At 39.9% G+C, this 27464-nt stretch overlaps 1 protein-coding gene across 2 annotated transcripts; it reads right to left on the reverse strand.

The window, feature by feature from the left end:
• Positions 1 to 764: 764 nt before the first annotated feature.
• Positions 765 to 21244, reverse strand: LOC6733166 (protein apterous). 2 transcript variants are annotated; one of them, XM_016167479.3, is made up of 8 exons: positions 20164 to 21244; positions 11973 to 12181; positions 11700 to 11916; positions 11177 to 11316; positions 3411 to 3584; positions 3099 to 3355; positions 2673 to 2869; positions 765 to 2596 (listed from the first exon to the last, which is right to left on the reverse strand). In XM_016167479.3, the coding sequence occupies exons 1-8, from the start codon at positions 20200 to 20202 to the stop codon at positions 2423 to 2425; spliced, it is 1407 nt and encodes a 468-aa protein (XP_016026048.1). In that variant the 5' UTR covers positions 20203 to 21244; the 3' UTR covers positions 765 to 2422. The 2 variants fall into 2 exon arrangements, with proteins under 2 accessions (XP_016026048.1, XP_002080242.1); XM_002080206.4 differs by having other exon boundaries at positions 11973 to 12184; positions 20164 to 21243.
• Positions 21245 to 27464: the final 6220 nt, after the last annotated feature.

Genomic DNA, 27464 nt, shown 5'->3' on the forward strand with positions numbered 1-27464 from the left:
AAATTATTCTAGTCGTTGAAAAGTATGCGACAGGCAGAAAGAAGCGTATTAACCATATAACCACAGACACTAGAATAGACACTAGTGTCTTTGATATAACCATATATATAAATATATATTTTTGATCAGGATCAATAGTCAATTCGATTTGGCCAAATAGAGTAATAGATTCGCTGAAAAGTATATTATAGGTAAAAGATAAATTTTCGACTCTAAAAAGTATGTAGTATATTCGTTATTACCATTAATAACCGAGTCGATCTGGCCATGTCCATCAAAGGTATGTTGAGATATTGAAAACTTTAAGAGCTAATTTGATGGGATTAGAAATGAGACTGCTTAAATTGGTTTCAGAACGCTGCATACTTTTGAAAAATGTTTTGTTATTTTTTCTTGCTAATTTCTATTGGTATACGAAAATCAATTTGACCACACCTGATCCATCCGCAAACCGCCCGAATTTATTACATTTATTTTCATTTTATTAATTTTCTAGCTTATCGAGAACAAATCGTAAATCCTCTTGTTCACAGTTCCACGAGCTGAGTATCGGGTATCTGATAGTCGAGAAAATCAACTATACCGGTCTTTCTTTTAGATATTTTGAACAATAATATATTTAATGATACAAAATTATAAAAGATACCTGGTACTCTTAGCTAGAAAGGAATTTCGAAATGATAATGATGATATAGCGTTTTGTATTTCTTTTAAATGCGCGTGACCATTCATGCTTGTGTGTCATTTGCCCCATATTGAAACAATTTTTTTGCTTGAATACGTTTTATTTAAGCTTCTATGGTAAGACTTATGAGTTAACTATTTGTAAGTACAAATCTTCCAGTGTTTACTGATTTGATTATAATTACAGTTTCGTATTAATAGCTTACGAACCTGGTCGTATGCTTGAGCGAAGCTATTACTTTACCGTAATACTACATGTACATATGGACTTTATTGTATAGTCTGTTCTAAACTAAATTCGTCTCTAACTATTAAATTTGGGCAATAAATATTAGTTACATATATATAATACGAATGCGTCAGCATTTCATTATAAGTTGATATACGCACATTTCTTCATACATATTGTTGAGAGCTCTCTAAATAAAAATAATAATATATTAACAATATCCATGTACCTAGACAATTATACATATGGGACTTCATTAACAACCCGTTTTCAATATTTTTAAAGCGCGTCTTGGGCACCGTACTCTAGATATGTAAACTTGAACTATATCGCCATAAAAAGTTTACTCTCAAACCATTATACTTTCATGAATCAAAGAGAGATGGAGCTGAAGTAATGCCGAAGTAATGAATGCATGCATATATGGTAACACCTATAGTTCTCATAGGAACAATCGGTCCGTTCCTCGTAGAACATATTTAAGTGTAAACTAGACTGGTCAAAAAGTGTGTTACAGGTAGATATGAGCATTTATGCTTGATAAGGATCTTTCCTCGTCTACAATGAAAGCTAAAGAATATAATTTCATTTTTGTGCCGCTTGTGCGCCGCAAAATTGGCCTCAAACATATCCTCAGCTGCATATGTGTATACCGAAAGAAAGTGACACTAAAGAGTATTTTACAATGTAACGGGTATCTTGTAGTCGTGTCACTGAAAGAAAGCAAAAAATTTAAAATATCACACGTTTCGCTGTTTGGTATTTAAAAGTTTTTAGTCACACTTTAATTCGTAAATTCTGCATGATTGATGTTTAAGAATTTTGACTGGTTTAGTAACATAACTATCAAAATGATAAAGCTATTTCAGAACAATTTTCCATACAAATTGAAATTTAACTAAGTTGTGTTTTCTTAATTATTATGACAGCTTTAGAAAGAACGTTACAAGTTGGGGACTTGTTGAAAGAATCCACCTTCTTTTGATTCATAATTTCAATGTTCGAATTGATATTCTGCGCTTTAAAAGAATACAAAAACCAGGGGAGCCAGGCTAATATGGATCGTTTGAAATAAACTATGTGATTACAGTACATATTTACAAGTGAACGTTAAAACTATAGAAACAACAAGTGGGGCAAGGACGAGGCGAGTAGTGTTGGAAACGGTCAAGAGGCAATTACAAAAATACATATTTCTGTGCTTTTTAACTGCCAGCCATTTGCTAGTCAAGCCTTTCCGAGGCGTTTAACGTGTGGATGAATCAATTTTTCGACTTTGAACACAAGACGTGCTTCCAAATTGATCCCCATCCGACAAGGCCATAGCATTCAAGAGTTGGCCGTGCTTGATCTAGACAAATATCCGGATTCAGTACTCAAACTGGGTCCGGGACTATGTATGAGGCACGCGAATAGACAACTGGCATAAGAACGTATGATGTCGGAGGTGACTCCTGCGCCCATTTCCTTTGTCACTATCATTTTGTTTTCGCGTTTCCTGAGCATCCGTTAGTCCAAGTTCAGTGGCGGTGTGCTGTTCGGTCCTCCCAATATGAACGACGTAGGACTGTGCACGGAGATGCTGTCGAGGTCCAGAGCGCCTTCGCCCTTCTCCAGCAGGCCGCTGCCATCCTGCTTCATCATCATGCGGCGCCATTTGGCCCTTGCATTTTGAAACCAGACCTACGCAGGGGGAGGGGATAGCCGATGCGGGACTGTCATTAACTGGTTTCTTGATCTAGGAAGTGGGATTACTCACCTGTAGGACCCTCTTTGGTAAACCAGTTTTCTGCGACAATTGTTTCAGATCCTTTGCATCAGGGTTATGATTAATGGCAAAGTAGGACTTCATGGTACGCAGCTGGTGATGCTTAAACGAGGTTCGCATTCGTTTGGTGCGCGACGAGGAGCTTAGGTGCGAGCCTCGGCCAAAGTCCACGTACTCAGTGTTGAGATCTGCAATCAATCCAGAGAGCCTTGTAGTTTTTTTATTTTTACAGCACTTTCCGCATTTTATGAGGCAGACACATAAAAGTTGATGCTTTTGCAGCTCTAATGGCGCCAGTATCCAGATTCCGCGGCGGTTCCAGATCTGCCGGGCTGTAGCTATAAAGGCTCCGACCGCCTGTAGCCTCTTTTATGGCCGGCAACCTGATCGAGAATGAGCTGGAAATTTACAACGTACCTATGTTAGCGGTGAACGCCTCGATGTCCTTGGGCTTGCGCTTGCGGGGCCTGCCCTTCTGACGGGCTGGCTGCGGCAGTCCGTTGATTACGTGGGACGCGGGCACAAAGATGCCCGTAGGAACAATGCTCCGACTAGGGTCCGAGTGCGGGCTCGAGGAGTCGTTGTGAGGCGAGCCGAACTGGGCGCTGTACGGGTAGGTGGCGCTCATGCTGGATGAGGCGGTATCCCCCTCCCTCGCTATGCTGTAGTGGGTCCTACGGGCGACCTTTATTAGTGGCGTGTCAGGTTGGGACTGGGACGCGTACGTACCTGCAGTATATGAGGGCGTCGATGATGCCGTACTGGTCCCCCTTCGTCAGTGGCGTGTGGCAGACAGTGCAGCAGAAGCAGTTGACGTGGAAAACAAGATTTCGGGCGCGCATGACCAGCTCGTTGGAGCTGATGGAGGCCAGGCAGCGCGAGCATCGGCGAGTACCAAAAAAACTGTAAGCGATAATATGGGTTGTCTTATGAGTTAGATTTAAAAAAATATGCTACTGCACGATTAATCCCAGTGCACGGGTAATAGTGGGGCAGCGAAGCTATTGAAGAAATCTGGACAGACCCAGTGATTACATGCCTCCGTCCGTTGGGCCACCGACCACCGACCGATCACATCCGCACCAGTAACACAAGCAAGCCCAATAAACTGCCCACAAACGCCTACTCATCGTCAATTTGATCGTCCCTTCCAGCCGTTGCCATGATAATGACGACGCTGAAGGTGTAGTCTCGGTACGCATTCGATCCATTCCCGGCTACTGTTTTCACTTTCGCAAATGACAGATCAAAGATTACCAGCGTCCGCCCGTAATCACTGAGGAGTCGAGTCGCTGCGTTCGTGTCAGAAATGAGCCAGCAGATTGAATGGCATCCCTGGGAGTGCTCTTCTGGATCACGGGTGCAAGGGGTTGGGCGAGGGCCAACATCAAATCACCGAGACACGCGATTTCTTTGGCATTAATCAAAATAATTGGCGCATTTCACTGCATTGGCTCCAGCGAGATATAAACAGAAGAATCGAGCCAACGGAAAAGCCAAGCCAACATCAATTCCATCCGAATTTATCATATTCAGACTTTGGCATTTTCATCCCTTCCCCATTCTTGTTCTCGTTCCAGTTACCGTTCCGCATTTGTGTTTTCATTTTGTTGAAAATTATTTGGGATGTGACAGAAAGATTTTTGTCACATCCCCATGTCGCACATCTTGTCGCTACACGAGTCAGTGCGGCTGCGGCTCCGTTTTCAGAAAGGCCCTTAAGAATCTGCATGTACGTCTGTACGAATGTGTAGGTACCTTGTGCTGCTGCGCGGTGCGCAAGACCCATAAATAATATTAAACATGTATGTGGAAGACGGCGGCGCGGTCGTAGCTACCAACTCATAAAAATGACCCAGACCGCAGTTTCGGCGAAGTTAAGTTCATTCCAAGCCACATACACCACCATGACACGCCTCTTCTTCCGAGGGCGAGGCAGAGAAGGCGAGAAAAATGAATTATGATTATTGCCATGTAAAAGAGCAGGCGAAATGTCAAAGTGACAACGCCTAATATATGATTTTGTTCTCGAGCTCTCGAAATCTGATACTCTCACACACATTCTGCCCGCTCTTGTTCTCGCGGCCGCTCAAAGTCCCACTTCCAGTTTGTGTCGTGTATATCTCTCTGCCTTTAGTCTAAGCATGTAGGAGCTCCGACCTAGCGCCTCCTAAATAGGCCCGCTGTCTAGACTTTTTCGCTGCACAAGACTAGAAAATGGACTAACTTTCCCATCATAATCAAAAGCACTTAAGGAGTTATATATGAACTCGGGATGGTGACTGTAATAAAATTTCTTTAAATTATATTCTATTATATTCTATATATATATATTTCTTTATATTCTTTATTTATATTATTGTATTTCATATAATATATAATGAGACATATAGTACCAAATAAAATTAATGGCATACGCGTAAGTTTGGCTTTGGATTGTGCATGCTGATTCTAATAGATTCTGTAGATTCCCGCTAAACTGGAAGACAGCTATCAGCAAGCACGGATCAATTGGCGTTTTGAGCGCTGTGGACAAATCTTTAACATTTACAACAGAATTCAAACCTTCGCTTTTCGAACTGTAGTTTTTAAATATTTACTTTCTTACTCATAGAGTAAAAGGGATTGCGGATCACCAACCAAATTTATCCCACCATGTACATATGGAAGTCTGTCTGTCCGCAAGAACCAGAGCCAGAAAACGTTTTAGAACGTTCTATCACTAAAAAAAAAAAATTTTACCACTTCGAAACTAACGACCAAAAAGCGCGAAAAGTTGTTACGCCCACAATGAAAAAAAAAATGTTTTGATATCGTTGTTGATGCTACTAATTTTCTTGCCCGTTTCTATCGAACAGCCACATTGAATAAAAATTAGATTAAGATAATTAAAAGCGCTTGGATGCCTTAGTGGTTCGTGGCCAAGGGCTGCGACTGTGCACTCGAACCCTTCACCACCACTCGCGGCCTCTCGAGGAATCCCAGAGACGTGGGAGAGGGCTGGCGAACTCTGTTTGGAGGGCGAATGAGTAGCGCTACGCACGCTGAAGTGCAAAGCGACTTGTAGACTGGGTGGACGCTTCGATAACACAGGGCTTGTACAGGAACAGGGGCAGGGCAGGGGGACAGGACGGCCAGGTTTGTAACGTGAGAGCATTTGTAATGCGTTGAGGGTTTGCACGATGAGGTTTCAAGAGCCACCCGCTGGGACTCGCTCTTCCTATTACACATGTATAAGTTAACCAGGAACAACTGCAGCAGATTTCCCAACACCACGCCAGCGCCGACAGCGGCGGCTTCCCGTTCCATTCCTATTCGTCGGCTATCGTGAGAGCGGCTCGTTCGCCGCCGTCCAGCCCCTAGCCCAAGCCCTAATCCCCCCCTGCTTCTGCTGATGATGACGTCCCGCGGTGATAACTCTAGGTTCTCGGCGACATGCTGCCTAAACGTATACAATAATTATTTGCATTTTAAGATTTGCGTGTTTGTGTTTGTTTTGACTACCACTGAGAGCTCTGCACCGATCAAAGAGTTTTAAGAAAAAAATGTAGTGTATTACAGTGCAAGAAAAAAGGACCAGTCTCTTTGGAGAAGGATGGTTCCTGAAAGATCACCGATCGCAGCCACTTAAGGCACCTAATAGTTTTATACTTTGTACTCATTTGAAGTCTTCGGTTTTCTGTTTATAGAATCTATGACGAATGCAACGGCTTAAAAGACTTTGCCCATACATTATCCTTTTTTAAGTATTTTCGGGCAATTTGTTTTCCTACTTCATGCCCAATAATATTATGTATGTAATGTAATGTATTATGTATGTATATAATTTCATCTGATGAAGATTAGATTACATAGCGACCTATTGTTAGTTTGTGGCTGATGGAACAAATCTGGGAATGAAGTACCTTGAACGAGTTAGCGAGCCCGAATTCGGCGTAAAATCATTTCTTAAGTTAGACATTAAACATTTTAATTATTACGCGACCGCCTAGCTCTTGTTTGCTCTTGTTCCCAAGCCAATTTACAGAATGCCTGTCTAGGCAGCAGTAGAAACCGAGTTAAAAGTTGCTCAGTCATGCGAGTGAGATGTTTTAGTTCACTAATAAACATAAAAAATCGCGTAGAATCTATTCGTGTAAATCTATTAAGTAATTACATCTTTATTAGTTAGACATTGTATTCTAATTTCATACGATTTACGAAAGATTCCGTTACTCGTCACTTTGCTAATGTCCGTATAACCGTTGAGATCTCGGGAAGTATAAGAGCTAGAAAGTGTAATTTAGGAATGAAGATAAATTTGAAGCCTCTACTATACAAATATTTAAAAACATTGCCACGCCCATTGTATTTATTCATTGTGGTTTCCGATTATGCTAAAACGATGATCATCGCATGTGCATATGCAATATGTATGTGGAATATCACCCTGCGCCATTTAAGTTATGTTTTTTGAAAATGTTTTGTCAGATGTATGCTTAGGTATAGTAACTATCTCAATTAACGACACTTTGCGCCCAAGCATTATTCATAATGGAGTTCATTTGCCGAAAATAAGAATCGCCCAGTTGGCCGGCTTGGCCCATTGGGTCTGTTTTTGAGATCATAAAATATAAACACGGGGCTCTTCGCCAGCTTTATTGCTGTTGTGCATCAGAGTGTGTGAAGTAGGTGCACGTTGCTTTCAGCCACATAATCAAATTAAATTTTTACTGAGATCTTTGCCTACCGTTTGGTACCCTAAAAGGCGGTGACCAGAACATAAAAACTCAACATAAATTGAATCGTTCAGCTGGTGTGCCATTGTTGTTGGCCTCAGCTACAGTCTCTCTTCTGTGGATTTTTAGTTTCATCACGAAGATTCTTTAGCTCTGGCTTTGTAGTTCACGTACTTAATGAATTCTTCAGGTCCTAACCTCCCCTTCTATTTACAAGGTAAAAATATTATTTTATTGCATAAGCCAGAATTTCAGAGAGGCCATAAATACGATGCTCGGTCAGCTGCTTTTATTTACCACAATTAAGCGGTTGCGCTTCGCTGACTTTTTCAAACTGTAAACACTTTATTCAAAAATTTTTCAAACTAGTCTGCTCACTATTCTGGTCACCGCGGGCAACCCCCGTTTAATTGGTTGAGTGCCCAGCGCTGATTAAGACGGTGAAATGTCTACGAAGACATCCATCCATCCGGGGCTCGTCGTCAAACAGAAGATATTCCCTGCTGCAGCTCCAAACATTCAAAAGCCGCCATACAAAATAAAACTTATGACACTGCCTCTGCCCCAAACATTCTTTATGGCTGGTCAAATCCTCCTAGCCGCAATCTGATGCTGGCTTAACCGGCTATCTGCTGTGCCATCAGCACAACATCATCGCGAGAGATAAGCACTTGCTGCCCAGATTTTTATTACCGGTCGGTGCATACGTACATATGTATGTATGTACATACATGCACGAGAAAACAGATGCACATGTGGATGATGCAGGTGACAGCGAAATTTTATTTCTCAGCCTTAATTCTGGTGGCGTGCTCAACAAGAAGGAGAATCGGCAAGCCAAACGGGCACAATGAACGATAGTGGAATGCCAGTCTGGCGAGGGTTCTGATGGGATCACGTCCAGCAGTGGCAGCACCAGAAGTAAAAGTGTTTTCGGCATTATATGTATGCTCTGGGAGGGTAAACCTGCAAGCTGCATTTACCAGTTGATGTAGATGTACATCAACATACAAGCTTTACTGGTATCGACTCGTTTGCTAAATAATGCTGTCTAAACATAGTGCATTCAATGGGTTTAAGCCAATATATGGACTAAATCTTATTGTCGGACGATCACGATCATCATTTTTTCGTGTTTTATAGTTTTAGCCTTCGCACGCCCTCTGGGTGCTGTTCGTCACTATGTGGACGCTGCATTACTATGGAAGCTTATAATAGGGGCCGTACCAGTAAATGTGGTGCTAGTGCATTCGTGAGAACTGCCGCTTTCCTACTAACTTACCTCCATCTTCCGTGCACTCCCCTTATCTGAGTAATGGGTATCTGATAATCGACTATAGTTTTATCTCTAGCAAATCGTGCGCAGACATGTTACTATAAATCGTACAAGTAAGTATATGGAGGTTTCATGTTTGGTACTTGGATGACAGACTATGATTTGGCTCCCAATGCCAATAAACGAAAAGAACCTAATTCCTATATGTAACATATTCGAGCCAATATATATACGAAAAATACTTAAAAAAGGACAACTTAATTGTTGAAGACAAATTCTTAACAGATTTTTTAAGTAATGCATGCTAGACATCGATAATAGTTTATTCACATTCGAAACTGCTACGCATTAAAACTTGCATGTGCAAAAAAATAATAATTTATATATTTTACAATCCGTCTAGAAAAAATAAAATCACTGCCTGTGATTCAACCAACCTTATAGTATGTGAATATATGTTTGCACCCATCTGATGATATTGTACAAACATCATAACATAGATGAAACCTAACCTATAAATTTAATTTAAAAAACTATAAATAAATACGAAAAAGAGTTCATTTATAGAAGTTGAACCTTCCTTGTAACCTTCTAAATGTGTAAAATATTTCAAATTTAAACTGGAAACAAAAATGGGCTCTTTTTTAACTCTTTGTGTATTGATCATTATCATAATCATAATTAATACCATGGTAAATAAATTAATAACATCTTTTTGGAGAAAGGTAGTTTCGCTCAAGACGATTGGTGAAATATTTGGGCTTCCACAAAAATAAAAATGCTTTGCATGCCAAAAGATCTTAGCTAATAAACTCTTAAAATTTAAATAATTATCAGAAGTACAAAAACCCATGGAGCGGGGGAGTGAATTTGTCAAAAGATTCATACACAGATATTCTTTGCACATTGACCTAATACGATTCGTTACCGTTACCAGGCAATAGATATACGGCTTTCAAACTGACTTAATTACTATTCGAACAAACCCACGCCCCCTCGATTTTCTCCCTTAACGCATTTCGCAGGGGAAGTCCTTTAAAATATTGTGAACTTAAAATAAACAAAACATGGCCTTATTTCGGTGGAGGCGGCGATGCGCGTCCATTCACGGTTTGAATTACCCGCGACCCCTCATAACAACTAGATTCAGTTTGATTCAGTTCATAATATGCACTAGCTCCTAGTGGAGCGCTGCCCCAATTCGACCGGGGGAAGTCATATTTGACATCTGCAGTATAAATCAACGGAGAATGTGGGAATGTGGGGGCAGGGTGAGTCGATGTGATTGATAATGCTCCGCAGCAACCGAAGCCGCCGGAATGAAGCGAAATGAAACATTACGGCGAAATGAATTGTGTACGACAAGACAAGGCGCCCCTGATACCCTCCAAAAACGACCCCGCTTGTGCGGTTGCCAGCGGAGCGCGGCGGTCGCGCTGCTGGAATCTGGGGATCAGTCGCAGCAGACGCAGCACTCGCAACGCGCGGATACAGACCACAAATCCAGAGGGCCTCGCAGCCAATCCCAGTAGCGGGCTGCAACCGCGACTCCCGATATGACGACGGCTATTTTGAAATATGGAGCGGTAATAAATGTCACAAGAATCATTTGAGAGGAAATACGAGTGACGAGCGTGACTTGCATACGATTTATGCCTTTTGAGCACAGGCGTTCGTTCGCTCATGAATGGGAAAATTATTTGGATACCTATTACAGGTGTTGCCCTCGCCGCCGCTTTGCCGCCTTGCTGCCTGCCGATTTACCGTTCGCTGCCGGACTGGCAAGCCCACAGAAGGTCTTGCAATCAAACAATAGAAGACTCCCGGTGGGTGCTGAGTTTTTGGGTAAGTGTAACCCATTTTTAAAATCTTCGCGCTGTTCATTCTAGGAGCTCGCGTGACAGCTGTGACGCGTGAAATCGCATGGCTGCAGTTTCCTACAGGAGCGACGTGGGCGAATGTAAAGCGTTCTGTGAAACCCACCCAGACTGGCAGTACCAGCGGAGCTCCACGTTGCAGCTTTCCGCGTCGGGAAATGCCGCGTCTAGCGGGGTGGAGGCGTGATCAGGTTAGCGAGCGTTCTTGGGAATGCAGTGGAGAGCAAACAGCAGAACACACGCAGGGCCACTCAGCCATCGGATAAGCGGACGTCCGGACGGCTGGACCGTTGGTATCTTCGTCGCGGTCCGCTTGCACTTGCGAATTCGCGATCGTATTTGCAGTCGCTCAGCCTTCGCACAGTGGAGCAAAAGAATGACGGGGTTGGGATCTTAAGGCAGCCGCGTGCATTAAAACGCTTCTCGCGTGTTTTGCAATCATTTTCTGGCCAATGTCTTGGCATGCAGTCTCGGCGTTATCTAATTCATCAGGCCCACTTCAGTACCCCACTGCGGATTGCTTCCCAAAGACTCCGTGGGCGAGGTTCAGCCACAGTTCCGTATGGTATAATAATTTCTCTCAATGAATGGCCCAACTCTGGATCCAAACGCTTGGTGACTTACCTATAATAATCGTTTTTGCAATAAATGTTGCCGTCACGTGAGTAGCATGAGGATTCCCGTTCCAGCGGCTGCCGACAGGCGTAGCACTGTAGGCAACTTGCATGCCACCGTTTTTCCACAGCGGAGAGGTAGAAGCGATCCTAGGAACAGAGGATAGAGTATTTTGTAAACGATAAATATATGGATACGCATAAACGTATTTTTCGCTAGATGTTATTTGAGGTTATCAATAATCGGGTTGCCCTTGATCGTCAATTTGACCGAATATTAAAGCACTATTGCATATAAACATGGGAAGCAATATTTATACCCTTCCGGAAGATAATCCCCTGAAACGACTTATACAACTGTTATAGAACTATCCAAGAATCCAAACCAGTCAAGTGCCGGGCTTAATCGATATATAATTGAGTTATAGAAGTGATAAAACTTTTTTTATACTCTTTGGGCCTTCAGGCTTTCAATTACTGGTTTTCCCTTAATATTTAAATACAAATTCAGAAATTGTCGTTTTTAAACTCACCTGTATCTGACGTCCGCAGCCGGAGCAGTCGTCGAGGTTGCGCGTTATTTTGCTATCGCTCGTGGACTCGGGACTGCTGGGCGGTCCGAAGGGTTCGGTTTTGAATGATATGCCCGACGTCGTCTCGTCGCTGACCTCCGTGCAGTCTGTTCGACTGCGGCTGATGGAGAATTTGGCGGCAGAGTCCTCAAAGGTAGCACGATCGGCTGTTTCGTAGCTGAAGGATTGCACATGCCTTGAGTGGTGGTATTAGGGCGGAATTGAACTGCTTACCTTCTAAATGACTCGGTGCCGTAAGCGTTGCCAAATGGCTTTGTACTATGATCACAAATATCTGGACACGAGGATGAGGAGCACGCGCGGAACAATGGGTGATTGTTATTTGCACCTGCAGCACTGCCACATTGATTGCTCCCTTGATGTGCTACAGGTGGTGTTGGACTTTTCTCCCTTGCGCCGGGCCCAAGAAATCTTGCGCTCTGCTGCTATATTTTTTGAGAAAAAAAAAATCCGGGAAAAGTTATGGCTAAATTATGGATTTCTTTGAAGTGGGATTACTTTAAAAATGGCGAACAAAAAATGTTCTGTCAATAAACAAATTATGTATTTGGATCTCAAAATATAATATACAAGCATTTCCAAGAAAACACAACAATTTAAAGTTTCTTGTTATAGCCTGAAAAAGTGATAGTGCTTATAAAAATAAATTCAATAACGAAAACAAGAGAGAGAGAGCTCTTTGAGGAGAGAGTTTCTCGACTATCAGATACCCAGCTATTGGAAGTGTGAAGGATAGATAGACGAAAATTCGTTTGGCGTAGCGATGGTAATTTCCAGCGCTTATAAAACTATTAAAATATGCTGCGGTGTGGCAATATTTGGAGATTTTTTGGTTGTCATCGATTGAAATTGGCAAGACAGATGAAATGAGAATAAGAGAATTTTCGAGTGGGTGTTGCAATCGTTTTGGGTGGCTTGTTGGCGTTAGTGTAATGGCAATCTTCTGAAACTAACTTGCACAGCGTAGGCATCACTGAATGTTTAATCTCAACTTTCTAGGCTTAGTATTGGGCTTAGTTCCGGACAGAGTTGCAAGCTGTCCTTTAAAAATGAGACAGATAAGTCAAAAAATTAAAAAAGAGACAATGTTTTTCAAACAAGTACGAAAATATCTTAAGAGCTTAACTTCAATTTATTTTCTTTACCGAAGTGCGCTGTTTTAGTTTTAAAAGGACAGGTCTCTTCGGCAAACGGACAAAACGGACGGGTGAAAAAAACGGAAAAAAATTTGACAGCAAATAAACAACAAAAGAGGATTAATGAGTCAATATTATATTTAGGACGGTTGAAATTTAATAACTTCGCTCACATCGCGGCGTACTCTTTGACGGTTTAAAAGGTAATTGAATTGTGTCTCAAGGGTCTTCTATATTTGGCGATTTTGCTGTTATGAATGTATAATTTGTAGGATCTTATTAAAACAAAACCAACCTATTTTCGTTTCTGGAATTAATAATCTGATGGCTTTGCGCAATACAAGGGCCAACGAAATGGTTAGGCAGTACTTATATACTGGGTATTAATTATGGAATGTTATTGTTAATGCTGCATTTTAATTTTAATATAGACGACGGCAAATACAAAGAGAAACGCAAAGTTCCTTTCAATTAAAATGAAAAGACTTCTTCTCATTCCCAGAAAGCGCTGCGCGACATTTAAGAATCGCCAACATATGGGAAACACCCAGTGTCAGCCTAGTTGACTTCCCGACCGAATCCATCCAGTTCATCTCGCATCATCCTATCGCAACTCATCGCGAAGCTTTATTCATTGAAGAATACAGCAAAATCGCACACGCTGTGCCTTTGCCATGTACTAAACCCAGAGTGTAGACATGGCGTCGCACTTTATTAGCAGAAGAGTATCCGTGAGGCACATGTTCCGCCCTATCTCCTCTCTTATCTCCGCGCCGCGCTGTCAGAACGAATCGTCGATGCTCCAGTTTACTTATTTTTGATTAATTAGTCGAAAATAGATTGCAAATGTGTGCCTACTTATCCCCAACTACCCTCTTTTGGGTTAAAAGGCTGACAGGTTTTCATGGTAAAAGAAATCTTCCCTTATTGCAATACACATTTTTTGCGCAATTTTTATGTTAGTGGCCTGGAAACATGTTTTACCTTAGGGGGAACATTAAGCTATATTTGTACAAAGTTTTCATGTCTATTTTGGATCTCCATTTTACGTTAAAATTTCGACTTACCCACTCGAATGCTTAGGCTAACTCATTGCATCATAGAAAACATACGAAAGTCGGACAAAGTGCGTTAAGGAACCTTTCAGACGATTGGTAGAAAAGTCTTAAAGCTCGATAACCGGGACCAAATCAATTTAATATTTCTGATGAAACCCTCAGCCAAAGACAGACAAAAAATTTAAAGTAAATATATAAATATAATAATAACAGTCGTCTGTTTGCAACCGAGGAAAGGAAAGATTTCCAGGTGACTTTCAATTCAACAATGAGTAGTCAATCTAGACCAAAAATTAAGATTATTTCCATTTCTGCAAAGCATTCGCTTTGGTTTGCACTAAAATTGTCACGTTTTTTAAGCCTTTTTTACTCTTCTAAGCTACTGTTTAAGACTTTTTTGTAATGAAAATTAGTAATTATACCCCTTACTAGATTCGTTGAAAAGTATTACTATATAAAGTATATATATTCTATCCATATCCGTCAGTCCGCCCGTACAAACGCCGAGATCTCAGGAACTATAAAAGTTAGAAGGTTGAAATTGCTCACACGCACACTCTCTAAACAGCCACGCCCACACTTTAGAAAAATATTTTGAACATTTTCATATATTTAATATTCGATAAATTCATATCGATTTGATAAAAACGCCCACTTTAACGACCACAAACCGCAAAATAACTGCCACTCCAAAACTTTAAAGAATTTTCTTTTGATTATATAAGTTGCTTTGCTAACTTATTGCGATATGCCGAAAACATTTGTACACGCCCACTCTGTTACCCAAAAACCGCCCAAAACTTTTCCGCCTACACCTTATAGCATTAAAATAAATTTTTTCCCCAATTTCTACCGATATTTCTGAAAAATTGAAAGTTCTTGGTCCCACTTAGACGAGTTGGATAACGGGTATAGTCTCCACTATAGCATATTTTCTTATTATTCATATTTATTAATCTTGTAAATTTTTAGTGAATTTCCAAAAACTTTTTGCCACGCCCACCCTAACACCCACAAGCCACCATAAACTGCCACGCCCACACTTTTGTAAAATGTTTTGAGTTTTCTTTGTTATCTTGCTAATTTCTACAGGTATACCAAAAAGACTTTGCCCACGCCTTCAAACGGGGGAACTCGACTGTCACGCCCACACTTTTGAAAAATCTGTTGATATTTTTTCATATATTTGAAAAGCGTTGTAAATTTCTATCGATTTGCAAAAAACCTTTCTGCACCGCCCACTTAAACGCTCTAAAGCCGCAAAAGCGGTCACTTTTGAACAATTTTAAATTATTTTCTCATTTTATTCCCCAATATCTAAAGATATCCCAGAAAAATTAAGAAATTTCGCGTTCGCATTCACACTAGCTGAGTAACGGGTATCTGATAGTCGGGGAGCTCGACTATAGCATTCTCTCTTGTTTTTAAATGCGTTCGAAGACGTGGTTTCGAAGTAGGGCGATGAAAATGTTGTTTACCGCGAGGTGCTCTTTTCTGTTCATCCAAGTACTTCTGGGTCTTCCAAAACTGACGGACTAAATTTGTATTATTATAAAGGGTATGCTAGATTCGTTGAAAAGTATGTAACAGTAGAAGACAGATTTTCCAAACCGATGAATCTTATTTATTTTTCATCAGGACGAAGTGAGTCGATCTGGCCATTTTCCCGCCCGTGTGACATCAAGATCTCAAGATCACCATAAACTAGTCAGTTTTGATTAGACATGCAGACTCTTGTGACGTTCCTACGCTGCAGAAGCTTGTTTCAGAACGTTGCCATGTCCACTATACCGCCCACAAGCCGCTTAAATCTGTCCAGCATACATTTTTCAAAAATGTTGTGCTTATTTTTATAAGTCTTTTAAATTTTTATCGATTTGCCAAAAACAAAAAAAAAAAGAAATTGTTGATATTTTTTCGTACTTTCATTAGTCTTCCCTATTTCCATCGGAATACCATATCAACATTTTGGCCTCGAACTTTCTGAAAACTGCCACGCCAACACTTTTGCAAAATGTTTTGGTTTCTTATAATTTTGTTCTTTAATTCTATCGGAATGCCAAATAACAATGTAAAATTCTTGCTTGCAATCCCACTTGCCGAGTAACAGGTATCTGATAGTCGAGAATCTCGACTCTTTTGTTAATAATATAATTTCCTAACAATTTCGGAAAATAGTGATATGTTGTAGAACCAGGCTTTAATTACAAACGATAAACAATAGAGGAAGATAGAAATCTAAAATGTGACAGATAGACTTATGTATATATATCGGCAGATATATATACTTTATGGAGTCTAAAACGTTTTCATCTACCTGTTACATACTTTTTTATATTCAACAACTATATTTTCTTAGACATGCTGTAAGGCGACATTTCATTAACAATAGGTAATAAAATATTACCGAAACTGCAGAAAATAACTTCATAACTCCTGTCTAAGAATAAATAGTTATTTTGCTTATTAAATTACTTTTTTTGTGGTTTCATTCATTTCAAAAGTCCAGACTCTAGAGAAATGTTTGAATCGTACCAGTTAGAGAATACGGTTGTGTAAGTGCAGTAAAAAACTCTTAGTTTATAATCGAAACTAGACCGGACTAGTATTAACATAATTAAAAATTACTCGAAGTTACAGAAAAATTAAAATTTTAGCTAATGTCTTTACCTCTACAGCTTGAACCATATAAACAAAAACAATATTGTGCGGTTATTTAAAATATTTACATGTTATGCATTTTTGATAACGAAAGCGTTTTAAGGTATTGTATAAAAGTTTAAGGATTATATTATATGGATGGCAAAATAACGATCAAAAACAAATATCAAGATAATTAAATAATCTTAGCATCTTTTCTTTCGTCTTTGGAAAAAAGAATTCTTTCAGGAATATTATAATTTAAAAAAACAAGAAAGAATGCTTAGTAGAGTTCCCCGACTATCAGATACTCGTTACTCAAAATTTCGAAAAATTGTTCAAAAATGTGGGCGTGCCAGTTTTGTGCGGTTTGTGGGCGTTAGAGTGGGCGTGGCAACATGGGTGCGTCCTTGTCTCTAGAATCTGTATGCTGAATCTCAACCTTCTAGCTTTTATAGTTCCTGAGATCTCGACGTTCATACGGACAGACGGATATGGCTGGATCGACTCGGCTATTGATCCTGATCAAGAATATATATACTTTTAATAGTCGGAATCGCTTCCTTCTGCCTGTTCTATACTTTTCAGCCAATCTAGTATACCCTTTTAGTCTACGCGTAACGGGTATAAAAATAATATCAAAATATAATATATAATAAACAATGTATAACTTGTTGTTTTTGATCTCACATGTTCCAGTTTCGGCATACTTATATATACTTATATATCTATGGTGACTCGCAAATCCTGAATAAATGCCTGTTAAACCGTTGTCATTATAGTCGAGGGTATTTTTTTAAAGGCTATTTTTTCTATTCCTTTAAAGCTGAGTCATGCTAGCTGATGTTAGGGAAATTAAAATCCCACTTACACTTTTAGCAGACGTGCTTCTGTCGGTAGGTATTGGCAAGATATATATTATATATATATATATTTATATATAGCTATCTATATAACTAATTAGATAAATGAATATACATATATAGTGAACTCCTATACTCAACAAGAAAAGGTAAACAAAATGTTTTGATCATGTCTCAAATCTATCTAACTTTAATTGAAGTTTGACTTTAAATATAATTAATCGCTGTTTTTCTTAATGTAGTATTAGCATTGTTTCAATAAGGCTTATATTGATGTTGATAACAGTGAAAGTAATAAAATGTCACGTAACGGAAGTAATTTTTACGACTAACCAATGTCAAAAGGACCGAAGTAATGGCATTTCCGGCAAGTTCCGAAAAAACAAAAGCTCAAGGAAGAATAAAACTGGTGTCCTGCACAACTTGACGATCTGATCTAGGAATTGCGGCTTTGAGGAACACATTATGGCCGTTTTTATTGTTTGTTATTTTAAAACTGTTCGATCGGAACCGAAACATACTGCGTAACATAGTATTCAACTGATGCAGGTTGGTCCCCTTGTGGAACAAATCGCAGAATAAGTGGCGAAAAGTACAATATTACATAAACAACTAAATAACTCCAAATATTCAAACAACTTTTAATGTTATTTGAACACACTGTATGCAGAAAGCAATTATTTCAAAGAAGTTTCTGTGTTTTTCCATCATGTATCATGTACAATAATGATACATTTGCTGGCGATTTGAAGTTTCTAAAATTGTCGATCCAATGTAAAATGACACCGAAATCTTAACAATGGGATTTATTGATTTCTCCGATATGTTGATTACGGGCAAATGATAGCTAAAAAAAAATGTATTTGAATTCGTTTCCTATTTTCGTTTTGTAAACGGAATCAGCCAAGTGCATTCCAGATAGCATTCTGACTCTACTGGATATCCGGTTCTCAGCTAGGCGGACTGCGAACAAGAAATTTAAATTTTTATTCGCAAATCGAAAGAAATAGGCAAGAAAAATACTAAAACGAGTGAAAAGTTAGAAAGGCAGTTGGGCTTTTTGTGCAGGGCAAAAAGTTTTTTTTTGCAAATCTATAAAAATTTACAAGACTAATAAAAATATGAAAATATATCAAAACTTATATCAAAAGTGTGGGCGTGTCAGATTTGTGGCCGGTTTAGATTTAAATTATTTTTCATTTTATTCACCAATATCTAACAATATTCCAGAAAAATTATGAAATTTTGCGATCGCATTTGCACTAGCTGAGTAACGGGTATCTGATAGTCGGGGAACTCGACCTAAGCATTCTCTCTTGTTTTTGTTCGAACAGGTAATGTTAGACAATTCTTACTTGACATGTGGAAATGTAAAAATATAAAAATTGTCAAAAAAAAAAAACTATTAAATTACTTTTAATGGATTTTTAAAAGTCAGAATTTAATACATTTCGGAACTTGATCTACGTGCCAGCTAAACATATCATCTACACATTTTCGAATACTTAAAGCAGAAAGAATGTTGCGAAATGGGCGATTTTTTAGTGGGCTTTGAATCACTTTAAACGGCAGTGCAATCTGAATGTTCAAGACTAGGTTTCAGCTCGTACAGCTCCCTAAATGTTTAAATGGACGGACGATTGAACGAATAAAAGAACGGACAGGGGGACATGGCCAGATCAACTCGGCTATTGACCTTAAATAAGGATAGACGTCCCTTATAGTGTCGGTAACACTTCCTTCTGTTGCTACATACTTTTCAACGAATGTTTTATACCATTATACATAGTCCATATTATATAGTCGTAAAGGGTATACACGATTCCAATACTCGTATAACTAGATTTACAGTAAACCATGACATTTGGAAAATATGTAAAAGAATGAAAACAAACACAGATTTCGAACAGCAAAGTTGTAAAATAGCATAAGATTGGACGAATATGTTTCATATTAACAATAACAATTAACAATGACAAAATCAAAAATAGGTAAAAGATGTTCAAGGCAATTCGTTCTTTTTGTACAAGAATATCTCTATGTGGCCGAAAATGTCTTATTCGCGTTGAAAATTGGTATTTGAAGGTCAATTGAATACTTTTAAAATATATCAAATTGGTATATGCACCCGGCGGTTATTCTAAAACTGAATACGTTCGCGTCGACTATCAGATACCCGATAATTATTTATTCTACCTAAAAAATTTAGTCAAACCGTATTTGCTTTAGCTAGTTTTTGTTTTCTACATATCTATTAATTGTTTTGCACGACTATGTGTGCCCCACAATTTCATTGTATATTGATTGGTAATACCATTATCAAAAATCTGCTAGGCATTAAATGATTCTAACCTAAGTTAGATGAATAAGATGAACTAAAATTAAGGCAGGGAATCACATTGAAATTCCGTAACCGCGCTCCACAGCAATGTTTCAAGGAACGAACTAGCCACTGATTGAACACTTCTGGGAACTGTTTTTAATCTGAAATGCCCAAGCGGCTCTCTTATCGATATTGAGTGGGGCTGTCTGTTGATAGGCAAGCTTACAGTCTGGTATTGATAACTCCGAGTAACCCAGGCTCGGATCAATATTAATCACAAAGGGCACAGCTTGGGTGAGCTGGGACGGACTGGTGGGGATGGCCTTTTTTTTATTCTTATCGCTGGTAACTTTGGATTTTATGTGCTACGGCGGCAGAACTTACCCAATGCATCACAGGGCGCTCCTCGGTGCAGACGCCCATGTGCGTCTTTTGGAATGACACGAGGTCTATTTCCAAGGATGATGTCCGTCGGTCGTGTTATGTTTGTCGTTGTGTGGGCTTTGCGTTGTGTCCTGCGAGCCGTGTGCCTCCTTAAACGGGGTGCGGTGCTACGTTGGTCCTGGGTAATCCTCTAGACCCGGGCTAGCTGTGCTATGGGACACTTGACACTGGTCACGATTCGATGCCCGGCTAGACTCGCCGGAAATAGGTGTGCGCACAACTTGGTCTATTACCTTGCGGACATGCATCACTTCGGCGTTGTCTTAGAGATTGACACCATTGGCTTGCCTTTTCTTATTGCACAAACTACGATTTAAATGCCGCTTTTTTAAACTTTCTCCTTAGCACCAAGGTAATATAAGGAACTTAGGGTCACACACTCACTAAAACACTTGACTCGGCGACAGGTAGGATATTCGTATTGATTAGGGACCGCCCCTGTATCTCGACCGCAAAGGCGGCTGCGGACCGCTGACGACCACCGGTTAGCGTAGGAAATCTAAAGTTAATTTATGACATTAATTTACGAGACAGCGCGAGAATGGCACATCAGATCCAAATTGAGTGGTAAAGGTCGGCCTTTGTCGGGCTCTTCCTACGACACTCGACGATGCCTGCTACTGATAAGGCATTAGAGACGGAGACAGCGGCGCGTATGCGTATGCGGCCGTGCTCCGCTGTGTTGTTTATGACCGGGCAGGCGATTACCGATCCAGCTTCAGTTTTGTATCCGTTTCGCCAACTCCCTGTTTCTTCGTCGATTCTTCTTCGATTGAGCCAGCTGGCGGCGCGCACAGGATCCCTTTTGCAGCTCTGTTGTTCTGGCAAACCGAAACTACAGCCGAGCTCAAGTCAAAACAAAAATCGAATACGCGCAGAGCTTCCAAACACAAAAACCGACTCAAATTCGAAACTCGACTACCGACTTTGGTCTGCAGCTGATCTACTCAAATCGTGAGGACAACCAGCCGTCGCAGCTGAAAAACTGGGAATGCTTGGACGCTGTGCGAGCGCAGAGCCAGAAGCCAAAAAACTCCACCGCCCCGTTCGCCGTGTGTCTGCGTGCGTGATGTGCGCGCGCCAGTGTGAGTGAGTGCGCTGTCGCGCATGAGCTGCTGTCCTGCTTGCACACACGCTCACTCCGCAGCTCTCACGTAGTGGCAAATGGCGGCGCTCTCAGCTGATAGCGTCAGTAGCTCGCTCCCGCTCTAGAGCACAGCCAGTAGACGCAGAGGGCGTGGTGTTCTGTCCGCGCTCTCGCACCAGCCGGAATCGCCTCCCCACGCACCGCCCACCGAACAGTTGGCCGGGTGCACAACGTGAATACGGCAGCGGTAGCAGCAGTCGGGAGGAGTATGAGCTGCGCGCCAGACGCCACATGAATGAGGATGGACTCCAACTGGAAGCTGCGAGCGGAGTCCGTGACAGGAATTCCAACTCGCAGAGGACGAGCAGTGGTCTGAGGACGCACAGGCGAACGAACTCTCACACCAGCGGGTCTTCGCTTGACGTTGCTGATTCTTCAGTTGTGTAACGAAAGATGTATGTTGTCCATATATGTCGACTTCATGCCGAAAACATCCTGCACAAAAGTTGTAACTAACTTACTAGGAGCTATTTATTGTGTTTTCGTATGCTGACGCTATGAAGGTTGAAAGAATATAGGTTCTTTCGACAGGTGTATTTATAATTCTCAACCAGTTTAAGCGCTACCAGCACTACGACCAAATTGTCTGCTTCTTCCAATAAGAACTGTCATCGTAGAACCTTGCTGTCACTTCTCACTTCCGCACAAGCTTGAAACAAAAGTGCACACAAATCTCCAAATGGCTTAGGTAGCAGATTTAACGTTAAATACTTTTATTGCAGTTACAGCTATAAATATTCTGATTGAAATATGATTTCAAAAATGTATGACATTTTGACTGTATTACGCCGGTTGTAACTTTCATATATTTGTCAAGTTTTGCTTGAGGTTACATTTCAATAATGTGAAATATTTCCCATTAACTGCAGTGAATTTTTAGAATATCAACCAGCATATGTGATTCAATCGTTGAAAAAGAAATTTTTTAAGTGTAATTGTTAATACTTCTGCTGTTACAAATGTTCGCCGCTGCTTTTCGAACTCTTCGCAGAAAGTTTTAAAACATGTATGATGTATCTGGAGTTTTTGTGCGACTTAGCCTTCGCATTTAACTTTATTTTTTGGCAAAATGTTTCACCTCGTTGTTGCTAATGTTGCTTGTTGACTTGAGAGGGCTTTCAAAGCACCCCGGTTAAGTCGGGGCTGATTGGGTGGATTGGTTGTGGGAGTCGTCACAGATTTTGGGTCCTTATTCCTTACACATATACACAGCTGGATTATCATGAAAATACGCTACTTAAGATTGACAACACTAAATGCAGACGATTTTAATTGGTACAGTGCCGCATAATTATTTGTTTATAGTTTCTTTTAAATGTTACATCTTATTCGATCGTAAACAGGTCGATGTTACAAAAATGTTTAAAAAATACTTATAAATTAAATCAATGGTACCACCGTCCAGCAATAAGTTTTGTGGTACAAAATAACGGTAACAGTAATCGTAAAACTTGTGTATAAATCCATTTGATCTTGTAGATTTATTTAAAACACATGTTAATCATGTTCTGTGCTTATAAAAAAATATAACCATCTCTCGTCCCTCTGTTATAATCGACAAATTTATACCTGTCTATATTTTAGAGAAGGGTATACTGAATTTATCAAAAATTATTATTATTTATGTGTTAATTTTGTTTTTCTTTCATTTTGTATTTTTCCTATTAAATTTAGGCAACGCATTTGTTTAACTCTTCCGTGGCAGTTAACTTTTATTTAGTTATCATCCAACGAAATACTAAAAATATGTAGTTCGAGTCACTCCGATTCTTTTGAAGTTTTTAGATATAATAAATATAATAAGGGGTTGGTGGTTAAAAAGGGGGCAGGAACTGGTTTCCTCGAAGTTAATTTGGCTAAGTAAGGGATATCTAATAGACGACGAACTTGACTATAAAAAATAAACTTATAATAACAACATACTTAAATAAAGATAATATAAATTTTCCTTTTGAAAAAGAACCAATCAAGGACTCCAAAATACAGCTTAGTAATATAAAAAATACTCGGGCATTGATCCTGATCAAGAATACATATATTTTACAGTTTCGGGAATCGCTCCCTTCTAGCTGTTAAATACTTTTTAATAAACACAATATACTCTTTTCCTTTAAAAATAAGGGGCATAACAAGAGAGAAGACTAGAGTCGAGATCCTTGACTAACTCTGTTAAGGTATAAAATACAAATAACAGAGAATGTTATGTCGAGTGCATCGACTATTAGATAGCAAACCAGATTAAATTAATTATTTATTATTTCATATATGTGGGCACGGAAGTTTTATTGGTTTATGGGCGTGTCAAAAACTCTTTGGGAAACCGATAAAAATTAGCGAGACAAATAATAAAGTTTAAAAATTTCAACACATTTTTAAAAAGCCTGGGCGGTTTTTTGGTGTTAGAGTGGGCGTGACAAAAAGTTTTTTGACAAATCGACAGAAATTTACAAGACTAATAAATATATGAAAAATTAACAAAACATTATGCAAAGGTGTGGGCGTGGCAGTTTTGGCCGGCTTCTGGGCGTTGCAACATTTAGAAACAAACTTCCGCTGAGTCTACATATCTGCAAGCCACATGCTTAATTTTCAAAGGGCCATATCGACTCCGCTATTGATCCTGATCAAGAATATAAATATGTACATATATACTTTGCAAACGCTTTCTTCTACTGTTCAACGGATCTAGTATACCCTTTTACTCTACGGGTGTAGCGCGTATGAAAACGTTTACTCTATATGCTTTTTTAATACCCGATATTCGTATAGAACATTCGTCAAATGTAACAAGTAGAGGTCATTAGATCAATATCGATTAATAGCCAAGTCGATTTGGCCATGCCCGTCTGTCTGTCTGTCCGTTCGCACTCCCACTACCTGACTACTACCAAAGACACTAGTGTCTAGTCTTTTTCTAGTGTCTTTGCTACTACTACTATTACCCAACGGGTATAAAAATAAATCAAATTAAATTTTACAGCTTTTCACTGTTTTTGGGCGTTTATGTGGGCGTGTCGAAATTTGTTTCGGCGCATCGATAGTAATTAGCAACCCAAATGATAACATCAAAAACAAGGGAGAACACAACTGTGTCACAAGGTGTCTCGACTAACAGACACCCATCACTCTGAAAGCGATTTTGAAATGCTTGTTAAATATCGATGGATATTGAAAATAGAGACAAGAGAGTGCTATAGTCGACTTCCCTGAGTATTAGATACCCTTTACTCAGCTAGTGGGAATACGAACGCGAAATAATTTTTCTGGGATAGATATGGGTGAATAAAATGAGAAAAAATTGTTCAAAAATGTGGGCGTGGCAGTTTTGGGTGGCTTGTGGGCGTTATAGTGGGCGTGGCAACATGGGTCAACAAACTTGCGCTGCGTCTATATCTTTAGAATCTGTATGCTTTAACTTTTTAGTTTCTATAGTTTCTGAGATCTTGATGTTTATACGGACAGGGTCAGATTGATTCCGGTATTTATCCTGATCAAGAATTTATATACTTTTGTTACATACTTTTTCTGTACCTGTTACATACTTTTCAACGAGTATACCCTAATAGTTTATCAAAGCATTTTTAATAAAATTGGAAGAGGCAAAATGTTGCTGGCATATAGTTCGAACTGGAGACAAATTATATAATAAAAGGAGACAAATAATAAAATGGAAACAAAAGAAACAAAGGCCTACTCCTAACTCTCCAGCTTTTATAGCTCCCGAGATCCCAATTATTAATAAGATTGGGAGATGCAAAATGTTGTTGGCATATAGATCGAAATGGGGACAAACTATATAATAAAAGGAGACAAATAATAAAATGAAAACAAAAGAAAGTAGTTTTCAAAAGTGGTCCCCCCAACGCGTTGCAACGTTTTGAAACAAACTAGACTATACAACGACGTGCAGGCCTACTCCAAACTTTCCAGCTTTTATTGTTCCCGAGATCACAGCGTTCATGCGGATAAATAACAGGAAAAGGAGAGCATTTCCCATTTTATGAAGAAGTAAAGTATAAAATCATTGCCGATTCGCTCGTATGAACTACTAATTTTTATTGATATGTCTTTAACATTTTGGCCACACCCTATTCTTTGAAAAATTTAAAAAGTCAACATCCTCGCTTTTGTTATATGTTCTGAATTTTCATTTTATTATTTGTCTTACCACTTTCTAAACCAAAATTTTGAAATTTTTTTCTATCATTCCCACTGGCTGAGTAAAGGACATCAATTGTCGAGAAAATGGAGGAAATATCAATGTTTCAGATATAGTGCGACTCTTCCCAATGGGTAAAATAAAGCCACTTTCAAGTAATAACATATCAATTTTAAATAAATTTGAAAGAGCAATGAGTTTGAATGAGCATAAGTTCTAAAGCTATGGCTGGCAAAGAAAGCGCAGACATAACTGTAATAAACCTAGATCATATCCTTCCCGTATAGTAAGAGCATGGTGTCGCAAAATCCATTCTACTGTTTTTTTTTTGGCGATGTAAGCCCATCGTCCCGCACTAAAAACGAAGACCGATTCCGATACTTGAGTTTACTTGTCTTTGCGCTAAGTTTGCCATTTTAATCTGAAGTTGTGTAGTCCTCGGCTTGCTAGGTATTTGGTTCGAAGTGTTTTTGTAAAAGGATTCAAGGGAGGACCCCGTTTTGCGTTCCGACATCCGGCTGCGTCTCCCGCCTGCACTGCTTCCTTACTTTGAGTGCAGTGCCAAAGCGCAGTTCTTGCCTAACAAGCAAGCACACACATACACACAGGCATTCATACACACTCGTGGACCCGACAAATGGAAACGTAATATCTGATTTTCGTATTTCCGTAACTGTGGTTCCGCCTCAAACCAGCCGGAGTAAAGCCAGTCGCCGAGGCACCGTTGGCGTCGCCGACGCAATAGTTCTGTTGCTCTGGTGTGTTCTTTGCATCAAAAGGCTGCTCTGTGGGGCACAGTAACCCCAAACAAGCTGCGCTCCACCCACACCCCACACACGCTTCGCCCAATCTCCTTCCCTTTGGCAACGCACACACAAAGGTCCTGCAGCACTTGCAAATAAAACAGCACACCGTACTCGAAGTGAAACGTAAACTTTGACAACCGTGCCGAAGCTGAGGGCGAATGGGGTAGAAGCGCTGTGTTTTTTCTATATTTCGAAACGAAAAGGATTTTATGTTTCTTTATGTGAGCGGTGGCAAAGGATTTCTCCGTGCGCCCCGCAACGCCCAACCTCCTTTCACCCGCAGCCCGGCTCGCAGACTATTCTTTACCACCTCTAGCTGGCTCCACATCCACAAAAGTTAAATAGACAGAAAATTGTACACATTTTTGTGAGCATGGATTTTTCAATTCGTTGCCTAGCATCATTGACTGAAAGCCTGAAAGGCAAATAGCGTGTGTTTTCCAGCCCGTGTGCAATGAAAGGCTGGGCTACTGGGTGCGGAGACGTGTACTCCACCTTTGCCGGGGAGCCAGAGGACGGGGTGTCCGTTCCAACGTTAATGTTTTATTCAGGGGTGGATGAATACGGATTTGGTGGGACTCCTTGTGGGAATATGAGGGAGAAACGGGCGTGCGCATAAAAAATAATATCCGTATCCGTTGTCTTGGAATGCATTTATCTTGTAAAGTTCTTGGGTTTTATAGCATTTTCGCGAGGATTGTGTTTTCTTATATTTGTTCTTTTCTAAATATTCAAAAAATATATATGTAGATAGGGCTACAACTTATTGTCATGATTTGAAATATCATTTACTGTATTTATTAATGGGTTAGGTGAAGTTTGTTTGCATAACGATAAAAATGTGCAAGGAAAATGGTATTACAACAAAAAAGTGAAGTTCCTCGTCTATTAGATACCCGTTACTCCGGTTGTGGGAGTGCGAACGGACGGACAGACAGATGGGCCTGGCCAGATCGACTTGTCTATTGATCTATATTGGTCTAATCCAGGTAGAGATTGAGCGAATGTTGTATATGAATAACGGGTAGTAAAATACGAATAGAAAATCGAATAAACGAATTAATACCTGTTAGTCGCCGACTAAAAGGGTATACATGATTCGTTAAAAAATATGCAAAAGGTAGAAGAA

Source organism: Drosophila simulans, chromosome 2R (genome assembly GCF_016746395.2).
Source record: "Drosophila simulans strain w501 chromosome 2R, Prin_Dsim_3.1, whole genome shotgun sequence".
NCBI classification, from domain to species: domain Eukaryota; kingdom Metazoa; phylum Arthropoda; class Insecta; order Diptera; family Drosophilidae; genus Drosophila; species Drosophila simulans.

Coding starts and splice junctions, on each gene's coding strand:
- LOC6733166 (XM_002080206.4), bottom strand. CDS start 20,202: ATGGGCGTCTGCACCGAGGAGCGCCCTGTGATGCATTGG. Junction 12,185..20,163: donor AGCGCCCTGTGATGCATTGG/GTAAGTTCTGCC, acceptor CAAAAAATATAG/CAGCAGAGCGCAAGATTTCT. Junction 2,597..2,672: donor TACCAAAGAGGGTCCTACAG/GTGAGTAATCCC, acceptor CCCCCTGCGTAG/GTCTGGTTTCAAAATGCAAG.